The 22,648-nt window shown below is 36.1% G+C and overlaps 1 protein-coding gene across 1 annotated transcript; it reads right to left on the bottom strand.

Moving 5' to 3' along the window:
- Nucleotides 1-423: 423 nt before the first annotated feature.
- LOC109598269 (indian hedgehog B protein) lies at nucleotides 424-18,080 on the bottom strand. Its single transcript, XM_020014143.2, has 3 exons — nucleotides 17,716-18,080; nucleotides 3,467-3,728; nucleotides 424-1,707 (listed from the first exon to the last, which is right to left on the bottom strand). The coding sequence occupies exons 1-3, from the start codon at nucleotides 18,004-18,006 to the stop codon at nucleotides 1,034-1,036; spliced, it is 1,227 nt and encodes a 408-aa protein (XP_019869702.1). The 5' UTR covers nucleotides 18,007-18,080; the 3' UTR covers nucleotides 424-1,033.
- Between the last annotated feature and the right edge of the window lie 4,568 nt (nucleotides 18,081-22,648).

Genomic DNA, 22,648 nt, shown 5'->3' with positions numbered 1-22,648 from the left:
GTGAATATTTTGATTCAAACAGATAATTATTTCAGTTATGCTTATTATTGTGTATAGGTAACTCTCCATTCCTGTGATTTGTCATTGACATCCATAAAAATTCAAAGTATTTTTTTAACTCAAGAGTTGTAGAAATAAATATGCTATTTCAGATAATTCTCTATCTTAGTAATGATAATACTTAATTTTTGAATTATATTGGTCACTCATAAGAATCAGTATTTTAGTATTTTATTTTAAATTATAGTTTTTTCTTTGATGAAGTATTATAGCTACATAAATTTTACTTGTTACTAGTAGTATGGTTTATTCTTTTAATATATCTTTTAATACCTTAGTATCAAAATCAAGAGTTAGGGAAATGTATAGGTATCATAAAGTAAAACACATTATTAATCACATAAATGTTAATTTTATGTCGAATATAAAATTTATCACGATAAATAAAAGTTATTAATATATTACATAAACAATAATTTACAAATTTTAAACAAGAAATTGCTGTACACAAAAGAGTTATTTACAAAAAATATTTAATTACAGTACATACAGATTTTTCATACTTAGATAACTAATAGATACGACTTTTCAATAACATACAATTGGCACTGATCAATAACAAATTTTTCACATAATTTAAAATTTCGTCATAAATAATAAATAGAGTTAAATACATAAGGAACACTTTTAGGCATATACAAAACAGTTCGTTTTTCTTCTTACACACATACAACCTCATCAACCAAAACATTGAGTACTAATTAGTGTTAGATTATTTCTACACTGTCTAACATCACTGGCCAACAATAACGGTTAATAGGGGAGACGAGCAGAGCAACAACAAAACAACCTCAACAATAATTTAAGTGGTAATAGCGTTTCACTTTGCTTTGCATGACTGAAGTGCGGGCGGGAATGTATTAATTTCGGCATCGACCCAAACTCATGGTAAAGACCTCATCTCATGAATAGTACAGTAGAGAGAATTAATATTATATAATAAAAATTGTTATATACATATATCACTCAATTATTAATGCAGGTGGGATGGCACCATGATGCTGGCTGCGCCGTACAGCATCCTGGCATACCAATGCACTCCCACAGAGGGTTTGCTGTACGAGACAGCGGTGTCGTGCGATCGAAGAGGGTTGGAGATAGCTCTCCAGACGGCTGAAATGCCGTCCTGGATATTGTTGACGAACCTGAGCGGCAAGAACGCCCAGTGGGCAATGCTTTGACTGTCGATGGATGCGTAGCACGACGCCACGACGTCGTTTACCACCAAATTGCCGGCAACGGTGAGAGGAGCGTACACTCCCGTCCGTCTGATAGCCTCCAGCTCCACTATCTCGTCAGTGACGAGTCCATTCGCACCATCACTCACTAACAAACTGTCGCCGACTTTCAGAGCAGCAGCGTAAACTGTCCGACTGTTGTTCGCGGTCACAACGGGCACCAGATGGGTCCCGGTCAATGTCAAAGTCCGACCCGATCGTAGGGTCACGTGCTGGAATTCACGTTCGTCCTGAGGATCGTAGTCCAGGAACATCAGCACTTCACTGTACACTAAGTCGCCTGTGGACGGGTCCTTGGCCAGGATCTTCTCACCGATCTGCAGGTCCGAGAGATTGCGACGGACGCCAGTGGATGTTTGCACTGTTGTGTCTCCGGGGAAGCACCCGCCGTATTTTCCTGACGATGATTCTGAAAAATAAACAATTTTATTAGATTAAATAAATAATTATATGTATTATATTTCTTATGCTACGATGAAATAAACGACAGTTTAAATGTAATTGATTATTAATTTTTTTTAAGTTTAGTTTAATTTAGTATTAAATAAGTAGCTAGTATTTACTCCTGTATTATAAAGACAAGGTGAAGAACGTGGGAATGTCACGTATAAACGAATGCGTCGGCATTGTTTGCCAATGCCCATACAAATTATCGATATTGTCGACATAAATCGTTGATCGGACGATCGTCATAAGGCAGCGACATAATTTTTTTCTGTCCGTTCTGATATTAATTCACGAGATTCCGTTCGAATGTGAAAAACCGGGCCTGCCTGGACTGTACGGCCAATAAATTAGCCTTTTTTATTCGGTCGCGATCAGGGAACGACATTTAAACGAAACAAAAAAAAGGACTAACAGTCGATGCGGGACTCAAAAATGGCCGTCGATTTTATCGATCATATTTATGTGACGGCCGGTCGATTGTCAACCATTTTTTACAAGACTGCTGTGATGCGGTGGGCGGCGCTGTAGTTTATTCATAAAATGGACATATTGTGCTGACATACACAAGTTTTTTCCATTTTCGATTTATAATTATGTATGAGGGAAACTTGACGGATCCACTTCAAATCGTTCCACATAGTGGAGACTTCAACTCTAGATGAGACTAGAAACTTCCATAACAGATTTATCAGTCAATTTCTTTTTAGTTAAGTTTATAAAGATACATAACAATTTAATTATTAAATTTTTGAATTGTTGCATTTAAATATAAGCAAATTACTTGTATTAAAATTTATTTAAATCATATTGTAATACTAAGTTTTGGTAATCACCATTGTCAAAACAATTTATTAAATATCATTAGAGAAGTCCAAAAATTTTGGAAAATTTCTAGCTTCTTCTCTATCCGATTATTTTAAAAAGATTAGTAGAGGCCAAATACTAATCCTGTTCAATTCGCAGAATATGGAAAGACAGGATAACATTTTTCGGGGTTTAAATCCGCCGCGGTTGCCTCTAAGTCCATTACAATGGACACTGACTAACGCATTAACTTTTCAAGATCAGTAATTGCATTTTCTGCCGCTCAACCGTTGCAATCTTGTTTGCTGGACGTGTCTTACAACCTACCGATGCTTAAGACGGGATTAACTCTTTCCAAGATTTGTATTTAGTATAACAATCCAATATTATAATAGCTTAACTCCAGTTCTTTAATTTTGTTTTTAAAATAACAAAAGCTACTAAAACCAATGGACCATTATCATTTGCCAATTGTTTTTATCCAAAAGAATTAGTTTAACGTTATCAAAAAGGATATTATCGTTTAAAAATTAACCAAAAACAAGAGAAAAAATATCTGTGGTCAGTGTCCGAGTGTCCAGAATAACAAATGCGTCGGCACGGGTGCATTTGATGATAATGCCGCGGGATTTGGTGGGTTTTCGGTCGCTTCTCGGGGAAATTAAATGTGTCTCTCGTCTCGCGATAAGCCTTTATTTATGCCCTCACCGAAACCGGTCTGTGGGTTTCTTTTTACTCTTGTACGAATCGCTTCCGAAATCGTGTCCCCTGAATTTTACACGGACGGCGTTCGTCCGTTATCTGTACGTTTTTTATTTCATCGTGGCACATACAAATTTCGATGACACTTCGAAGGTTACAAGAAATAGACAGTCTCTTGTAGTTTATGGAGTAATTGTAACAAATTTTACACTTACCGGACTTGACGGAGCAATGTATGTGAGATCGACTCTCATAGTAGACCCAGTCGAAGCCAGCTTCGACGGCTAATCTGGCCAGCATTCCGTATTTGGAACGGTCACGATCCGACGTCGTGACGTCCACGGCGCGTCCCTCATAGTGCAACGAGTTCGGCGAGTGGTGACCTTCTTCGTCCCAGCCCTCCGTGACCACCAATCTCACACCAGGCCACTGGTTCATCACGGAGATTGCCAAGGTGTTGAGTTTCTCATTGCATCGCTGAAAATAATTAATTTTAAATTAGATAACAGCGGATAACACATATAATAAAATTTTAAATCGATATTAAATGTTTAAAGGGGGTTTCTTCATTATCTTCGCCGTGATTTCTAAGAAAGAAAGCGGACCCGCGTTGATAACGAAAACGATGAGAACGATTTACCGGTTTGGTGGAGGTGTAATGACGATAAATCAACGAGTTATCGACTTATCGAAGAGGAACGAGCGGAATAATCGTTTTAAACAATGGCGGCGATGGGAGGACACTAGGACCGATCTAAAAAACGAGACCCCGGTAATGAAGGAAGGAAACCCACTTGGACCGTAAATTATGGTGTGTCCAGAATACCGCAGGTTATTGTTGCCAGTCGTTTTACGGCAGGTAAACAATGATATAGTTTTGGCATTGTTGTCACAACTTTGGACCCATAAATACAAGATAAATGGTCTGTGTTGGGCAAATGTTTGGCTTGTCGATGTGTTTGGAAATTGGCCGGTGTTTTTTAAATTGTTTTGGCTTTGAAGTTGCCGTCTGAATGCCACGATTACATGTATCCTTGGCAAATTGAAACCGATACTGTCGACTCATCATTGCTCACCTCTGACACATTTTGGAAGAGGCCTGATTTGTAACACTGCTAATTATTCTTAAATTGTTTGTTGACATTACTACATCAAGACAATGGATTTATTACCTTATTGTTATGTAATTTATAAGTGTATTAAGTTTTTCAAGAAATCAACATTAAATTGTGTAAATTATAAGAAATATCCGATATGAAATTTTATTGGAGCAATAAACCACTTATCATGACGGCCAATTTCAATCTAGTTAAGTCATTTAATGTGCCATTGTTTCACATAATTTGTATTGATAAGTCACGTTGCATATTATTGAAACCAGAAACTCCGATCGAAAATTTAATTGCCAATGATAAATTAAATTGAATGCAATAACGTGTGGTATTAAAGCAAATTACAAAGATTAGCATTTGATTTGCATGTCGGGAAAGGAAGTGAAACGATTAATTGCTTGCCGTGCTGAAATAAGTGAAAATCCCTGAAATGGACAACTTCATTATCCTAACGCCGATAGTAATGAATAATTAATAACAATATACAGATCGTGTACATTAATAACGTTAGTGATCGCCGTTAATTTATTTATAAACAGGCGTCAGTTGATAATATTTAATTTCATCTGGAGTCATTAACATAAATAAACACGGATTTGTTTGTCTAGAACTTATTGCTAATTACTAACGAGTACACATAATTTATAATGAAAGCGTCTATTGTATTGCTGTTTGATGTTCTATGCAAATATGTGTTTAACTATTCAATGTTCATCATTAAATGGACTCTAAATGTCGTTTTTATTAATAAATGTAAATTGATTTTTTAATTATTGATTAATTTCCTTTAATGTTGTTTTCTTGGGTCTCCCTTTTACAAGACTAATGCTAGTATGGATCAGTTGATGCGCCCAAATTCAATTTCTGCCAATAACTTGTTTAAAAAGGTGATTTATTAGTAAGTGAGGTGTTCAAAAGAAATGGGAAATTCGCATCGTTGTAAGATTAGAATTTTTAAAGCTTCTCGTAAGAACTCCCCGAAGGTAAATTTGATCTTTTTCGTTCAATTGGCTTACTTAGGGATAACATCGGGATTAAAGCGGTCGTAACCGAGTCAATTACCGCTTGGGATTATCCTTATTGGATGAGGTAACCAGTCGGAAAATTGCCAAACTTACTTTAATACGACTTATTATCGTGGCCATTGAAAAACTACAATTTCCAAACATAATATAAATCATACGCACCATTTGATTGATGATAATCGTGTCAACAACGCGACGATTATCCATCAAACCGATTCGAAGGTGATTTATGCACTTATGACAAACGCTCGTAAACCGGCATGTGCTGCTCAAACATGCACACAATAAGATGATGTATGTGGACAATAAAAGCAAACAAATAAGTTTGTAAAGGAGAAGAGAAAACATGGCTGCGGCATCCAAGAGCCGCCAATAAATATCCACGGCCGGAATCCGTGATAAATTGCCGTCGCAAGACAACCCACGAAATACTTCTTTCTAACCGTTGCAAGCAGCCATTTTATTGTGTATACCATATTAATTTTTATGATCTTCATTCGTTTCGTAAATGGAGTCGGATTGAACTCGGTACATGGCGAACGACAGTTTATTGTTAACGTCCGCACGTTATTGTTAATTTTCCCGTTCCGAGTAAACCAGTCGGTTCACTGTCGTTTTCATTATAACCGGCGAATTCCACTTGATTAGTCATAGACAACCGGCCAGAACGACCAGGATAAAAGACAATTCATTTGACTACCGATTGCGTTGTACCTGTCCAGATAAATTGATAAATCGACACTCGTGACGAATGTGATTTTCGCAAATATTTTGTCATTCGAACACAAATAAATGGGGAAAATATTTTGAGTGGCACACGTGAAATCGATTTTCTTTACCGCCGGTCCGCAGGGGTCTGTCCGAGGACCGGACGAACAAAAGGCAGCCTTTTCAATTTGGTCTGTTTTGTTTGACAAGTTTCGACGTGACAAGGTGTTGCCTGTTAACACCGGTTTACGGATACGCCCTCCAACTATCTATGTACCGCGGTTTTCCTAGGAAATTTTCTTTGGACGGTGTATGCGTGAAGTAATTGATTTCGAAACTGTTTACACAAACACTTCTTTGTTTGACTGGAACTTTAGAATTTTTGACTTTTGTGGCACCGTTTGAAAGCTAATTCAATTTGTATCTTAGCACCATTAACACAACAGTCATGTTGTTAAGAATGATATGAACACTGAATGTGAAGCGGAGTAAAGAAAGCCTTTTTCATAACAACCTAAATCCGGAGGCGAAAAGTGGCTGCATTTACAGTTTTAGTAATATAATGTCGGATGTGGAGCTTATTAATTTTCTAGTACATTACCCGCTCAATGAGGCTAGTCCTGGCGGAAAATTATCGAAAACCTTGAGGCTAGCATAGCGTTGCAAAGCACAAAAAGACCGGTGTGAACCCCTGTGGGGCCAAAAACGATTGGGAACAGAACCACGCGCTGTTCTCAAGGAGAGCGGCGGCAAAAGTACAAAAGTCTGTTTTAAAATGGCCCATCCAAAGTTAATGGACAGTGTGTACACACACATACAGGGAGAGAAATGGATGCGGTGTTTTTGTATTTGTGTTTTCCGACCAGCAGGTATTGTTCGGTTTAGGGGTCGGTCCATGGGCCACCCCGAAGACACTAAATTAACAATAAAAGGTTTTGCGGCGAAGGCTCCTGTCAAAACATTTAGAGTTGTGTTTTTCTTCCGGTGCCAACACGCTTCCATTAATTTTACGTTTGCCACCATTATTATTATTATGATAAATACACGTAATTTTATGGATTGCAGTTAAAAAAAGAAATAAAACGGATCATTATTTTCTTAACAAGAGAGTGTCTCTGAATTCTTACTAAATAATAGCATTGCTATATGCATATTAATTTGGACCCTTGTTAAGGCGTTTTTGCAGCAATTTCCGTTGTCACTAATAACACCCGAGAAAATCACGCGATTCACCGTCGGACAAAGGTCCATGAATAATATTCCAGACGAATCCAAACCACTCGAATATTCGGATGAGTCACCCCGTGGAGTCATTACACGCCGAGGTCCATAGTTCACGGCGATTGGCCGACGAAAGGCGGTCGTGAGGGAGAAAAAAAATGTGTGCTGACCTTCGGAGGGCTACTCGAAGATGGCCCAGAGGCGCCCGAGCTGGTTTCCAAAGCCGTTTTCTCAACGCCCCATCCAATTATTCATCGGCCTCACAAAGTCCGCGCTCCGTTCTGACCCCGAGGCGACGAACCATCCGCTCAGAAAACCGATGGAGAGGAGAATTCGCGCGAAACGCAACTCTTTAATGGACGGCCGGCTTTCTATTTGGCCTCCCCCCTGCCCACACACGCACCCGATTTATGTCCGCTTGGATCATCGGCGGACCGTTCTTTCCCAGAGCTGAATGGATCTGCATTATGTCGAATTAGATTTCAATTAGGTGGCATTCCATAGTCCCCACTATGTTCGTTAGTACGCAGTTCACCTGCGAGCGGTTTCGTTTTGATTTATGCGGGTTCCCATAGCACTGTTTGATCCAACGATCGTTATATACATTGTAATACCAATTTTCTACAGCTTGACTTCAATGAGTTCAATCGATTTCAACAATTTTTGCTGTTATAGTGTTATGTTCAAAATGGACATGGTACCCAGAGAATATAACAACTGAGGAACATAGAACCTAGAGGTTTCGCAGAACTTTATTTTTCATTTTATTCAGTAAAACCTCAAGGAATTACATTATGCATCCGTTTCTTGAGTTTTCTCTTTCATTCAATGTGACTGATATTAATGCTATCCCAGGCCACATCTATGGACACCTACTGGTTCGAGTCAATGGCGAGCACTCTCAATACAAGTAAATGTGTATGGTTCATGTCAAGTTGCGGTTTACACAATATTAATCTCTGCAAAACACCATTAATATCCACTCTTCATAACGTAGGAGTACTTACAATTTCGGAAACGGGCAAACGTCCCGTGGGACAGAACAAAAGCGAACGCGTATCCGCAACCAGTCAAGATTAATGATGGCGGCGACAAAGTTTCACAATTCCTCAACAACAAACATTTGATTTCCATTCAGTGAGTGTAAACCGTCAGTGTGTGAATGGACGACGGAGATCCGTAGTCAGAAAATTTATCGGTCCCACGGGCTTAATTCGGTTCATTGTGCCGGTTATTGTCGGCTTTCTCAATGCACTCTTTGCCCTCTTGCTCTGACTTACTCTTGACAAGAATCAAATCATTACACAAAAGATTGCTTCACTGTAAAGCACCAAAAATAATCAATGTAGATTTTAGAAATGGTGCTACATCAGATCACATCATTTACATTTTTGAATTGTCTATATAATTAAACATTTATTATGATTATCCAGCAGCTCAAACCTTTTGGTGTCATTTTATTCTTGTTGAATTTGTATGAACTTTTTTAGAAAATTTATAATTACAAGAATTAATGGACTAGCCTTCTGTCAATTCCTTTGAACCCACTCTTATCATTGTGCTTTCTCCATTATTAAAACCAATTATTAAGTCCCCGAAAAGACTGGAATTACCGTGCACCGCATCCGGAGGGTACCGGTGCTCTCGGCCACCTGTTTCGGGGGGCGTCGTCGCGGAATTTCCGGAATCGAGACCGAATGAACCGAAATCTGGGACTTGGTAGAATGGCCGACGCTCGCGGTCCGTCAGTGCGATGGCCGGTCCGTGTATGGGTAGGCGGGCGAGGTGATGCGTCCGCCCCCCTCGAGCCGGCTCTGTGCATTATTTTTTCCCTTATTTCGGACGAGTTGAGGGCGCCCGATGAAACGGCCCCGCTTCGGAACACAGATGTCGGCGTCTTTGAATCGCCTTCGCCAACCAGTCCGCCGAAACCGTGCCTCGTAACCCCTCCACCACCAGATGGTACAGATGCGGTCAAGAGTTTCCGACCGCAATTGGCTCTCTTCGGACGCGACTTCTGACTCCAGATTGTTAACGGCAATTGGATATCCCCTTAAGAAGCAAATATCAAATGCTGATAAAATTTTTGGGAGGGCAAAGTCAATTGTTTAATACTTTTAACCAACTGGGGACTAGAAAGATGTCAGCTTAGGCGTCAATTCCCATCCTGATAAAATAAGGGATTTTCACACAGAAACAAATTTCTTTAGATAATTGAAGGAATCAACAGAACCACATCAATTTGGGGTAATCTAAATAAGTGATTTATTTTGTGTCGAACTGTTTTCTTAAATCCAAAGTCGGATTACCGTGTGAAAAAGTGTCAAAACACGTTTCGATTATCACACGATAATTAGGTGACAGTGCATGATGTATCAAAATACCAAGTGACATCAGTTCCACTCTCGGGGGGTTAATAATTCGTAGATAACCGATCTGAGCTTATCCCCAGTTAAAAGCCAGAAAAGCTCATTACGTAATGGTATAAGAGATCCGTTGGGCTGGGCCGGTAGCCGAATAATATAATCCATACCGGATTCCAGACGGTATTAAGTTGGGAACAGTGGGAAAGTGTATCCGCACCTCACACAAGAATTTTTTTGTTCATTCCTTTGGATTTGCCGAAAACCTTTAATCATAATTGTGTGCTAATGTTTTTGTTTGTCCACATTAGATATTTATACAAGCCATTGTGTTTATCAATTAATGAGTGAGAACTGAAAACAGTGTAATAAAACTGTTTTTCCATTAAAAATAAAAAAATGTTATTGTTTATGCAACAATTGGAATTCCGGACCGGGAACCGAAGCTCGCCATTGTCGATTAATCGAAGTTAATAAAGTTTTATGCCCGCATGAATATAAATTGAAAAGTTAATAAAGAAGGACATTACAAGGCGACGAAAAACTCATAAACAATTATCCTCGCCGTTCAATTAAGTCGGGCGAAATAAATTGCGGGAATTCTCACAATGCCGGTTTTAATTTCTTACGGTGTTACCATATACAGAACTGATGAGTTGTTTTTTTTTCTCGTTTTTCCCATTTACTCATTTCGTGAGTCAAGATTTATGTATTACTCCCTCGACGAATCCCGAACAGTCGCAAATGGGACCGAAGAAAACAAAGAAAAAGATCAAATTTAAGGTGGAGTAGTGTTGATTTCAGCGTTTTCAGGTACGGCGACAAAAGATCGCGGCAAGTCGGTTTCCGGTTGTTTGCACAAGTCCGGGCGTTTACGCCGGCCGGCAACCCGGCCCGGTCAACCGATTGTGACAGGCGCTGACTCCGGTGTCGACGCTTCACGACACGCCGCCACTCGTCGTCGTTTCTGTTTAATTGATTTTTTGGTCGCCCTCCACGTTATTTTCTACCTGTTGCACCGGGGGCTTACTAGCAACACACGATACTTTTTCGTGTTGGGGCGCTGCGAACTCGATACGGCCGGTTTTGTAATTGATAGCGAATTCTACCTAATCACCGGTGGACCAGTGTTTGCACATCACTTTGTTTACACGTCCTCGCGTTGCCGGGACGCCACTGGCCGGTCATAAGGTTTAACAGGTAGAGCAGCAGGAGCAGCAACGGCAGCGAGTCTCATATAAGTTGTTAATTTCCTTGTGACCCCGCCACATAATATTATTATTTATTATTTGATTGTGTACCGATGCACGGCCGCCAACAATGCCGGTGCGCCAACAATAGCCGGTATTGTTCGGCAACAAGAAAATAATTTTCTCCGATCGCCAATACACTTTTAATACAATGGGACCCGTTGTCGTATGCAAATCGCATTGCCCGAAACGACCCATCATATTTTCCGCGGGCCGACCGTTCGGTTAAATCACCGCGACCGGCTCATTAATATACCGAGTGGATAAATCCACTGTGGATCCCTTTGCCCTCCACTTCAACCGACAGCGTTAACACAGTCTGTTGATTTCTTTGATACTAATTTTTTACTTCAAGATATTTTTGCTTGACTCAATTTATTTTTTGTAAAAGATAAATGAAGATTATTTTTACTTCGTTTTGTTAAACTTTACATCTCACTATCACTTAATTTATTTTTAAATAAAATGGTGAATGCGCAATAAAACTGTTAGAAGCAACTTAAATAGTTTTCATTGATAATCAACAAAGAATTTTAATTTTATAAATACTCATACGAAATTCAGCATAAGTAAAGCTAAAGTGTTTGGTTATGCAATAAATTATAGTAATAAACCATTGGAATATTTATGTGCATATGTTTTAACAGTCATAATAAAGTTATGAAACAGGCATTATTCATACACAAACAATTAGTATCATTTAAATGTCAATAAAATGAATTTGCAGTAAAATAAATTATTTTATTTCAAACAAGTTTCTCCTTGAAAATGCAACACTTTTGTAAACAATTTATCACAACTACTTGTCTTGAAAAAATGTGTGAAAAATCATAAATGTTACTGATTTTCTAATTTTAAAAATAAACTTTTTTAGATCACACCTTGCCATAATTGATGCGTTATATCTGACTTTTAAATATTTAGATTTATAAATTTTTCTAATTTTACATAGATTCTTTTTTTAGATCATGCGAGCGAGAAAATCAGATAATTTAAGTTTAAGGTACAATTTTTAATTCTAATTTTATAATAAACTATTTACATTCTTTTTAACTTTATTACTTTCATGATGAATTTTAATAATTAATAATATTTAACTGAATAATATAAATAATAACAATAAATAATATCTATTTTAAGAAAAAACTTTGACATTGTTGTATTGTGGTTTTGTTAATATAATGTAATTATTATTAATTTTTATAATATAAATATGTATAAATTATACATTTTTTATTATAATAAAAATAATTTAAAATATAATATTTTAAATATTTTGTTTTTAGAAATGTTTATGATTCATTAAATCAGTAAAATTATTAAGCTGAAATAAAATGAGATTTATAAATCTATCTATAAGTTTATACATGTTATTATAATTTAATATATTGTATATTTTTTGTATAATTTTTAGAAATGTTTATATTATATTTATTAAATCAGCAGTTACTTAAGCTCGAATAAAATTTTTATATAAAATGTTAGTATAAGGGAGTTATAGATTTTTCAAATTTCTTAACATTTAATAAAATTTAAAATATTGTAGTCACGCATTATATTTTAGTTGTTTTAACATGTATAATAATTTGAGTTTTATAATTCATTAACTGAAATAATAAATTATTAACTAGCTTAAGTTGATAAAACATTTATTTTAATGAAAACTAAAGTTTTTATTTATAATGCAATTATTGTTATTATTTTAATGTAAATTTTTAATTATTTAAAAAATACATCTAATAATAAAAAGAATATTTTAAGATTTTGTTTTCCTTTTGTAGTTTGATCAAAAATTAAATTGAATGAATTGATAAGGTGTTTTAATATTTAAAAAATCATTCCCTGAATCGTTCAACCTGTTAGCCTAACATTGTTTGTGCACCTGGCCAGGCTAGGACGAAGGGAAAAACCAAGATTAGCACTTGTCCACCTTATCGCGACAAGTGTCCAATGACCACGTACCACAAACAAGATAAAATTTCCCACTGTTTTTCCAAATAACATAGTCACCTTAAACTACAACCAAACCGAAACCAGTTATACCAAAAAGTAAAAGTAACACTTGCGAATAGACGAAAGTGAAGCCCCAACGCAAAAACGGACAGTCATATTTATGTTCTCTTGACGATCGTAAATTAACCATGTATTCAGTATTTATTGGCCATATTGTTGCAATGTGGGAATCCGTATTAATTATTTACATGTTCGACTATTAGATTTGATATTTACGACTTGTCGGGCCGGAGCGATTACACGTTTTAATTGCACGGACGCGTATCCACCACGATAAGCAGCATCCCGACATTACAAATCATTGATTCATTGTTAACTAGGTGCAATCCGTTTGTTCTTGAGCCACACCACCGTAAAAGAGTTATCTCTATCTTGCGCAAGTGCGCCGTTTAAAATGTTTCGCATTCCCCATCCAAAGTGCCCGGAATCTCGAATCATCGCGAGGCACGAAGACGATCGTGCTGGAAAGTGCCGTGGAAATTTATTGCGCCAATATCACGGTGGAATTCCGTACTTAGAGCGGTGTGCAGTTGCCCGCGGTCCGCAAATAAAACCGGCTCCGATACGCGGCGGCGGCGGAAACCTCGGCAGCGTAGCCGCTGAAAGAACTTAAAAGAGGTGTCGGGGACGACACAACCGAGGTGGCAACATAATAAAACGAGCCGAGGATGTGTCAAGAGAGCGCGAATAAGCCGAATAAAGTGTTTTGGCGATAAGCGGTGGCCGGACGCACGTTTTCCGTCCGGACTCGCCAACGAAAACCCGTTCTGGTTATGGCCGGCCGAAAACGGGAGATAAATTTTACGCCCACCCGGACCGAAACTGTCCGGAATCGAATTAAATCCGTGGCTTTCCGAGGATGCGTTTAATTGACTCCGTAATGGACCAGGCCCGGTCGGGTTGGTCGCTCTGTCAGGATTATAATATATTGTATGTTTGTGAACTGTTTTCGGTAAATTCAATTTGAACACACTGCTTATTATTATTAATGGTCGGGATTTATGACTCGCTTTCGGTATGACAACACCCGTACGACTAAAGAAAGGTCATACGTGCATACGGCAGTACTAGGGTTGCCATAATACGGGACATGCTAAAGAAAATAAAATTTGATTTACGGAAATTACATCAGTCCGCAGTTGGAAAGGTACTGCCAAAGTATCGAGGGTACTACTGACTAATATAATGCTAAGAAATTGTTCATTTATATACCATATACTCTCATATGCTATCTATTATTAGAGATAGATAGATACCGACATTATTTTTACATATTACTGAACTTTGGCAGAGTACCGACATACTATTAACTAATATAATGTTAAGAAATAAAACGGTTTATACTGTTATAGGTTCTCTCTTCTTATTAGAGAGGGAAAATATTCATTTAACTATATTTTTTAATATGTGTACTGTAATGTGACAGAGTACCGATAGTACTACTGAATAATATATTGATAAGAAATTGGCCATATATATTCTTATAGGATGTCTATTAGCAAAGAGAGAAGAGAATACTCAGACGACTATATTTTTTACATACGTACTGTACTGTGGCAGAGTACCTACAAATACTATTAACTATATAACGATAAGAAAATGACTATTTTTACTATTTTACCTATTATTAGAGGAGACTGTTAGATAACGATATTTTTTTACATATGTACTGTACTTTGGCACAATACAGTCAGTACTACTGGTTAATACAATGCTGAGAAATCAACGGCTTTAATGTTATAGGCCATCTCTATTTATTGGGAAAAAATATTATTTCAACTTTTTTTTACGTAATGAATTGTGGCAGAGTATCGAAAGTACTACCGACTAATATAATGAAAATAAATTAGCCATTTGTTAGAAGGAGTAGAATATTCAGACAACGATATTTTTCTTACATATGTACTGTACTCTGGCAGAGTACCGTAGTACTACTAATATAATGCCAGCAAATTGATGTTTTATATTGTTATGGGTTATCTATTATTAGAGGGTGAAAAATATTCATTCAACTACATTTGTTTTATATAAGTACTGTATTGTGACAAAGTACCACCAGTACAGATTAATAAAAAACAAATAAATAGAATAAACGAATGTTTTATATAATCCGTAGTATATAAAAATCTTATAGAAATACTTTTTCTATTCAGAACACGTTTCATCTTTTGAAAAATCGTACCGAACGATCAGCGATCAGTCCATGTTTCGCTATCTGTATGTTCGGTGGTTGTGCTTTGTTTTTATTTAGTCTGCGGCGTGCAGCCTCAACTCGTCTCGTAGATAGGATGTAAACGACAGCGATTATTTGTTTTCCACATTATTTTTATGGTTATTGCACACTTCCATCCAGCCTTGGCCAGATCACACACACACACACACACACATGCAGAGCAGCACACGCGTTCGCGTACTTGAGGTAGGTCGGCATTCCACGCCAAAGCGTTTATTGTTTCAATGAAATCGCAATTGGACAAATATAGCGATCGCTTTGACGGTTGTAATTGCGCCCGGTGCCCCGTTTCGGGCGGCGGCCACGCACCGCAACCACCGCCGTCACGTATCGGTATTTTTATCGCCCCTAATTACATTTCAATCAACTTGTGGTTATTTTTATGTCGACCGGTAATGGGACGATCGCAAAAAAATTCTACATGCTGATTATACCAGTTGGTACCGGTGGTTTTTTGTCGCGGACCAGCAAGGCTACCAACTCTTGCCAACCGATGATAAATCGTTCAGTTCATTCAATGATTTTTTTGTTATTGGTTTTGTTGTTGGAATTTTTTGTGTAACATTAAGGCAAAAAAATGGTATCATCTTTTTTAGCAATGCTGTATATTGATTTAGAGTTACCCAAGGTAGTACTGTTTTCTTATATTTTAATCCTATTGGCTTAAAACATCATTAAAAGCTACATTAAAGGTTATACAATATAATATACATATTATATGGTACATAATTAAATAAAATATTAGATAAGTAAATTAAGTAACAAAAAAGAAGTACCGTACTAACTTATAGGCGCCATAGCATTTCCTTATAAATTCAATTACTTTGAAAAACGATTGAAGTCCATAAAAATATGTAAAATTGGGAGAGAATATTTAGAAGTTATGAGTACCCACCATAAAATAAAAGATTTGTTCGTGTCTTACTTCTCGAACAAAATGTGGTTGGTGAAAAAGCACCGAACGAAGATTCCCTCAAATAAATTCTCTCGATACAGACCTTGAATTTGCGGTCGGTTTCTATCGTTTTCCAAGCGTCAGGTTTAAAAAGGAAAGAAGCCTTAGCAACGCCAACTCGTTCTGTGAGAATAAGGGCAGATTCCGAACGGACCGTTCCGTTCCACGGTCTGGATCACAATCGAAAAAAATCGATTAAATTGTACAAATAATTTTATCAAGTGTGAAAAATTACTTTACACAGGCGTCTAGAGATGGAGACGGCGCGAGGTTGAATGACACCCAGAGTTGATTGTTCAATAAATGCTAGTATTTGAATAAGAAAGATAACTTGCATTTTTATCTAGTTTTAAACAATGTTGTAAGAATAGACTTGGTGCGTATTAATGTATTGTCTATTTTTATGTTTACCCACACCACTCGCTCTTGTCTCATACAATACACAAATAATTAAAATTGATAAGATGAACTGTACTGGATCTGTACACAAACATAATTATGTTTTTGAAATGCGAGTCCATAGAGTTTTTTTCATTTTGTCATTACATCTCTGACTCACCTTAGATTATATACTGGGTAAATAAAAACAGTTAATTATTATTTAACGTCTCTTGGTAATACAAAAATAACTGGTGAAAAGAAAATGCATGTGAACGCTGAGTTCAACGCGTTCACAAATGTCACGTTTTCCAGTTTCAATAATAATTTTGTGATTAGGAATCTACGATCGGTACAGTTATAAGGAAATTCCACTCGCACGGCCATAAACAAATTGATTAACGTTTTCTTCAAATGTCCATAACCCGACCGAGTTAGAAAATTACAATTTTCAGCGTGTGAAATATCGTAAACTATTGTTTTACACAGGCTTGGCGATTTCACGAAACAAATGTTTATTCTCAGTTTTCGCGCCTGCTGAAATATATTTCGAGCACTCACGAATGTTTATTTTGTTATAAGCCAAATACTTTCTCGATTATGTTTGTTATCATTGAAAATGTGCACCGGTTCAATGGTATTTTACGTTTGATTTATCGCCTTATATCCGCGGCACGTCTTCAAAATGACCGATTATAACAATATTTACATTAGATGTGTTATCGAAAACGCGAATGGGAACAAAACAAGCATCTAAAAATATCAGTACGTGTATTTTTGCGATGTTAGATAATATTGTTCTATTGTATTTTGGTTTATGAAGTGTTGGAACAATTTTATTTTAAACGAAAATATTTATGTAGACGAGTAATTTCATTAATAAACCATTGACATAATTATTTTAAATATGATGAAATATTAAAATAATTTTTTTGTCTATTTCTTGATGTGAAATCTGGTAAGATGTAATTTGCTAGTTCTAAGATGTTTTTTGAATAATTAAATAAATAATTTTAAATTTCCTTTATTTATAAAAACTTATTGAAAAGAAATCGTTCCATCCAAAACCCAATTTACAACTTGTCAAATTGGGTTCTATGATTTTTTTAAATTTATGGCGGTTGACAGAGCCGTACAGCCAAATTACTAATTAAGAAAGCCTCTTCAAGAAACTGATGACTAAATGGTATGACGTTTGAATCTAACCTGAGTCATGAACCTGTCGGCGCCGGTGCCCTCCTCGTCTTTGATGATGATGTCCTCGTTGTAGTTGGGCACCAGGTCCTGGAACCTGGTGTTGTTCCTGTCGATGGGTCCCTCGTTGGCGCCGCTCGCCGTGATCGAGTTCTCCGGCAGATTGGGCACGTGCTGCTTGAAGACCAGCGGCGTCAATTTTCTGGGTCCACGGCCGCGGCCGACGCCTCTACCGGGGCCGCAGGACTGCGAGACCGCCGCGAGGGTCAGCAGCAGGAACCCGGTCACCGCACTGGATCTCATCTCCTGAGGCTCATCGCACACACCAGGTCACGTTACGCGCAAACACTGAACCACCCGTGCTGTATGGATGTGCCCTGCTCCTGATGCACTCTCTTGCACTTGTCATGGGCGAAGCACCGACTGATCGGCCCCACTACGGCCCCCGAGGTGCCTGGCCATCTTCGCGATGGAGGAGGTGCGCGATTGGCTGGCGGGCGGGGCGCGCGCCGAACCGAGAGACTCATCGTCGGCCAGAGCGAATCGTGCTCGGTTGGTTCTTCGGTCGTTCTCTTGGACGCATTGCGATCGGGGTACCCGAATATCACCAGGTGGCCCTGGCCCCGGCTGAGGCCGGTGCTCGCCGCTTGACGCCCGATGATACTGGATCCATTTCGATGTTTCATCACATCCGCATTACCATTTTACGCATTTCTACTTAAAATCTTGCACATTCTTTACCAACACTTGAAATTTACTTCTCATATTTATCTAAGCTTGCAAAAAGAACGAGTTCGAGTTGATGAAAGAAGTTACCATAAACATACCAGTAAAACTCAATCTTTTACATTTTCATGTTCAAAATTGGGATGTTAAATTTCTACTTAAGAAGTCTAATTAAGATTTTCTAATAATATTAATGAAAAATTGAAAATTCTAACAACCTTGAAAAACTCTTTTGTAAGTCACCCCTCTATAAAGTAATTATGACTATCATCGAGAATTCCACTTCCTGTGTATAATAAAAACATGAGTACGTAAACATAACGCATAATTTAATGTTATTTCAGTTGAGATAAATCTCAGAATGTGGATTAGGATTTATTAAATACAAACAGTATGCTGTACACAGCGGAAAAAGTAGTGGGATCTCAAGATTGATTACTTCTGTTTATACTAATAACAACATTAATCTCAATTTTTGGATAATATAAACAAATATTAATTAATAGATGAAAATGTGGCAATATTAATATACAGTAATGGGCTTAATTAAAGTAATTTATTAAAATTAATTAAAAATATGAACTGTATTACTTGAATTGAATTCCAGTAGTTTATTGTTTTTATGTTTTTGTTGTATCTACTATGCAATTGGTCAATTAAATGTTAGTCATTTAGTCAATAAAGATTTCTTTCAAAGTTAAAATATATTTATGTCCAGCTTAATTCAGAAAAAGAAATGTATAAAATTAGAATAAGAAAATATTAGATTTTAGATAGAGTATTAAACATTCCATATTAAGAAAAATAGTTTTTGATATAATATTTAACATTTTAAAAAGTTGCTTCAATAATGAACAATATGGAAGTACTAAAATAAAAATAAATTTTCCTTAATTTTATTAAAGAATACTACATGTACAGGAATAATCAACGGTCAATCTAATTCATTCTTATCAGAGGTTCAGGCTGTTTTTAGGATGATTTATAATATTTAAACATTTTTTTATTACATCATCCAAACACAAACATACACACAAATATTAATTTTTTTTTTATTTTATTTGTACAAGAATAATCAATCTCATTATTATCAGCAATAAAGTTTAAACATTATAAATCATTTTGTTACATAAACATTATTGTCTCATATTTAATATAAATTCTATAAAATAAAAATAAATAATAATAATAATAATAAAATAAAAGGAAATATATAATAAGATATAGGAAAGGAAACATTTACATATATTGTGTGTGTAATCATTTTTGTGGTAGATAAATTATTAATAATTTGATGTAATTGTTATTATTAAGGAGTAAAGATTCCACAAATCTGCTTTTGTTTTGCATACGTAAATTGCAAAATGTATAAATTAATTTAATAATTAAATAAAATTTCAATAATAAAAACTGCAAAATTATAAGAATAATTTTAAAACATCTTAAAAAAAGAGCTCTCCAATTTATCACTATGTACAAACACAATAGAAGATTCTACTAATGAGTACGGCAGAAGTCATTTCAAACAGCAAACGTCAATATACCTTCGAGAGACAAGTCACACCTGTTAATTAAAAATAAACTTAACTAATTAAACAACAGTACGCTACAGAGTTCTGAGGAAGTCTGCTCAAATACAATGTACCAATGAGTAAGTTACAAAATATTTACATATGGTACACAATTTTTTATTATCTTCTTTCACACTTATTGTTTCAATGGTAATTAAAAAATAAGCAATCAACAATATCAATTATTATTGTTGAAGAAATTATTATAAACCATTTTAAAATGGTTCATCATCATTGTTTCTTAAATGACAATAAATAAACTTAAGTGCTTGAAGAATAGGAATGTTATGAAATATGTGATTTAGAATATATTAACAAATTAAAACATTTTTTCATATCAATTAGACACAAAAACTATTATTATTGTTATTATTATTTTATTTCATTTTCCTTTTGTAGTTTACACTTTTTTATAAATATGGAATAAAAATAAATTAAAAAAATATAATAATAATATTAATACGCCGAAGTAGAATTATAGAACCATTGAACGTTTGTTCTTGAGGCATTTTTACATATTCTTACAAATCCATGTTTCTTAAATTAGTTTCAATTTATTAAATATTAAATATTTTTTAGGTAAAGCTAGCAAAATCATATTTTCGTAATAAAAAATCTCTTTTTAATCTTCTATACAGGGTGTATCGCAACTTATCTGACAAATTTAGGTAAGTAGTCATATTTTTTTAAAATGGACTTGTTATGTGACAATGAGTATGCGGTTAAAATTTGTCGAATAAGTTGCGAAACACCCTCTATATAAAGGGTCTCATCGAAAACTGAGTTGTATATATATATATATATATATATATATATATATATATACAACTGATTCACAACTTATCCAAAAGCTTATTGTCACATAACAAGTCCATTTTAAAAAAATATGATAAATCGACTACTTAATAGTGAATATGTGGTTTAAATATGTCATATAAGTTGCGAAACACCCTGTATAGAAGATTAAAAAGAACGGAATGGTAAAGATTCGGCGAGCCAAAGCTTGCACTCAAATAATGGGAACAATTTCAAACAGCTTTTATAGATGGATTGGATGATTTTTTATCTCGTTTCCTATTGCTCTATTACAATTTTTTTTTAAGTGGACATCTTATGTAAGTCAGTATGTGGTTAAAATTTTTCGGATAAGTTGTGGAACACCTTGTATATTGTGTTTTCCTATTTTCAAAAGAAGATTTCTTACATCCCCTTAAAATGCGCATGGAGTTTTCTCTTTGAAATAAATTTGGAACGGAAGGTACTTAAAAACGGTGTGACTTTACGGAACGTTAGGCGATGACCGGGCGGATGATGGACCTTTGCATCTTTCGCTTCGCCCGTATTCGGTGCCTTAACATCTCCGAGGTGCTAATGAAGCGCTGCCACAGTCTGAAACGACCACTGTTTTGGTTTCGAGTTAGCGACGTCCTGAAAGCATCCACTTTGAAAACAAAAGAGGATCGTGTTTGCCGGACACATTAACCGTCCGCCGGACAATGATGGTTAACTCTCTCGGGACTTCGGACAAGGCCCCGCATTACACAACACTGAACCTTTTGTTTCGGCCTAATCGGCGGCTCGTATATTCTATATTGTCGTTGGGCAAACAAACATTCGGGATGTTCGTTAAAGGCTTCGTTAAATCCAACATATTTCACGTGTTATGCGCTGTTTACGGTTAGGTGGCTAAAACTAATGTGCAATGTAAGTACCAATATGCCATTATTCTTTGAAGGCGAATAAAGTTCAATGATGTTTTAATTAATGTACGAATGAAATTTAGAAAGTCCATACGTCATTATCTTGGCATATACATACGAGGATTAAATTATGTTGCCATTATCGTAAACATTTAACTGAGACATCAGCGGTTATTACGCAACGACGATCCTATGTTCATTTTTGTACAGCTGCTAATAGCTGATCATTTGTTTGGAATGTAATAGATGTCATTTAGTGAAATAATGTGTATAAATTCGCTGAATCGCATAAGAGCTTTGCGTTCCGAATATTCTCTCACAAATGCACATTACTCTACCTCATCATCTATATATTGATTTAAAATGAAGACAATTTTAGTAATCTCAAGAAACAATATTCATTTAAGTCAAGCACTTACGTCGCTTCAAATTAAGTTATAAAGTGTATGCGAAGAGACAACGCACCAGACCAAGAGGAAGAGTGGAACGAGTAGATGAAGGAAGAGTGTACGGCTTAGACCGGAAACAGAAACCCACACCAGGACACGAGACGAGAATTTGCGGTCACCGTAATCACATTCATTAATATGGTAACACTAGACGATGTGAAGTATTGAGAACAATGGTGTTGTATACGAGGTGTGCCTGAAACTCATAACAAAAATTCGTGTAATCGATGTAAATACAAATATTTGCTTACAGATTTGGTTAGGAAGATAAAGTGGTGTCGCATATAAAAAAAATTCTTAGAAAGAAAAAACGCAAATTATCTTTTATTTAGAAATTCTGTTATTTGATATAACAAGTTTGCATTCCATTATTATTCATGCACAACGTTAATTCACAGAAGGCAATCAAATGAGCACGTATCTATTTAGCACAATTTGATAATAAGCGGTGTCACTTAGTATGTAAAGCTTATCATAAATGTGGTATAACAGGATATTC

This window comes from Aethina tumida, chromosome 3, assembly GCF_024364675.1.
Source record: "Aethina tumida isolate Nest 87 chromosome 3, icAetTumi1.1, whole genome shotgun sequence".
NCBI classification, from domain to species: Eukaryota; Metazoa; Arthropoda; class Insecta; order Coleoptera; family Nitidulidae; genus Aethina; species Aethina tumida.
This window is presented reverse-complemented; position numbering and strand designations above follow the sequence as displayed.

Bases quoted from the DNA above. Each gene is read 5' to 3' on its own strand.
- LOC109598269 (XM_020014143.2), bottom strand. From the start codon at position 18,006: ATGAGATCCAGTGCGGTGACCGGGTTCCTGCTGCTGACCCTCGCGGCG. The intron at 3,729-17,715 runs GTTAGATTCAAA...AATTATTTTCAG, and splicing joins CCGACAGGTTCATGACTCAG to CGATGCAATGAGAAACTCAA. The intron at 1,708-3,466 runs GTAAGTGTAAAA...TTTATTTTTCAG, and splicing joins ACATTGCTCCGTCAAGTCCG to AATCATCGTCAGGAAAATAC.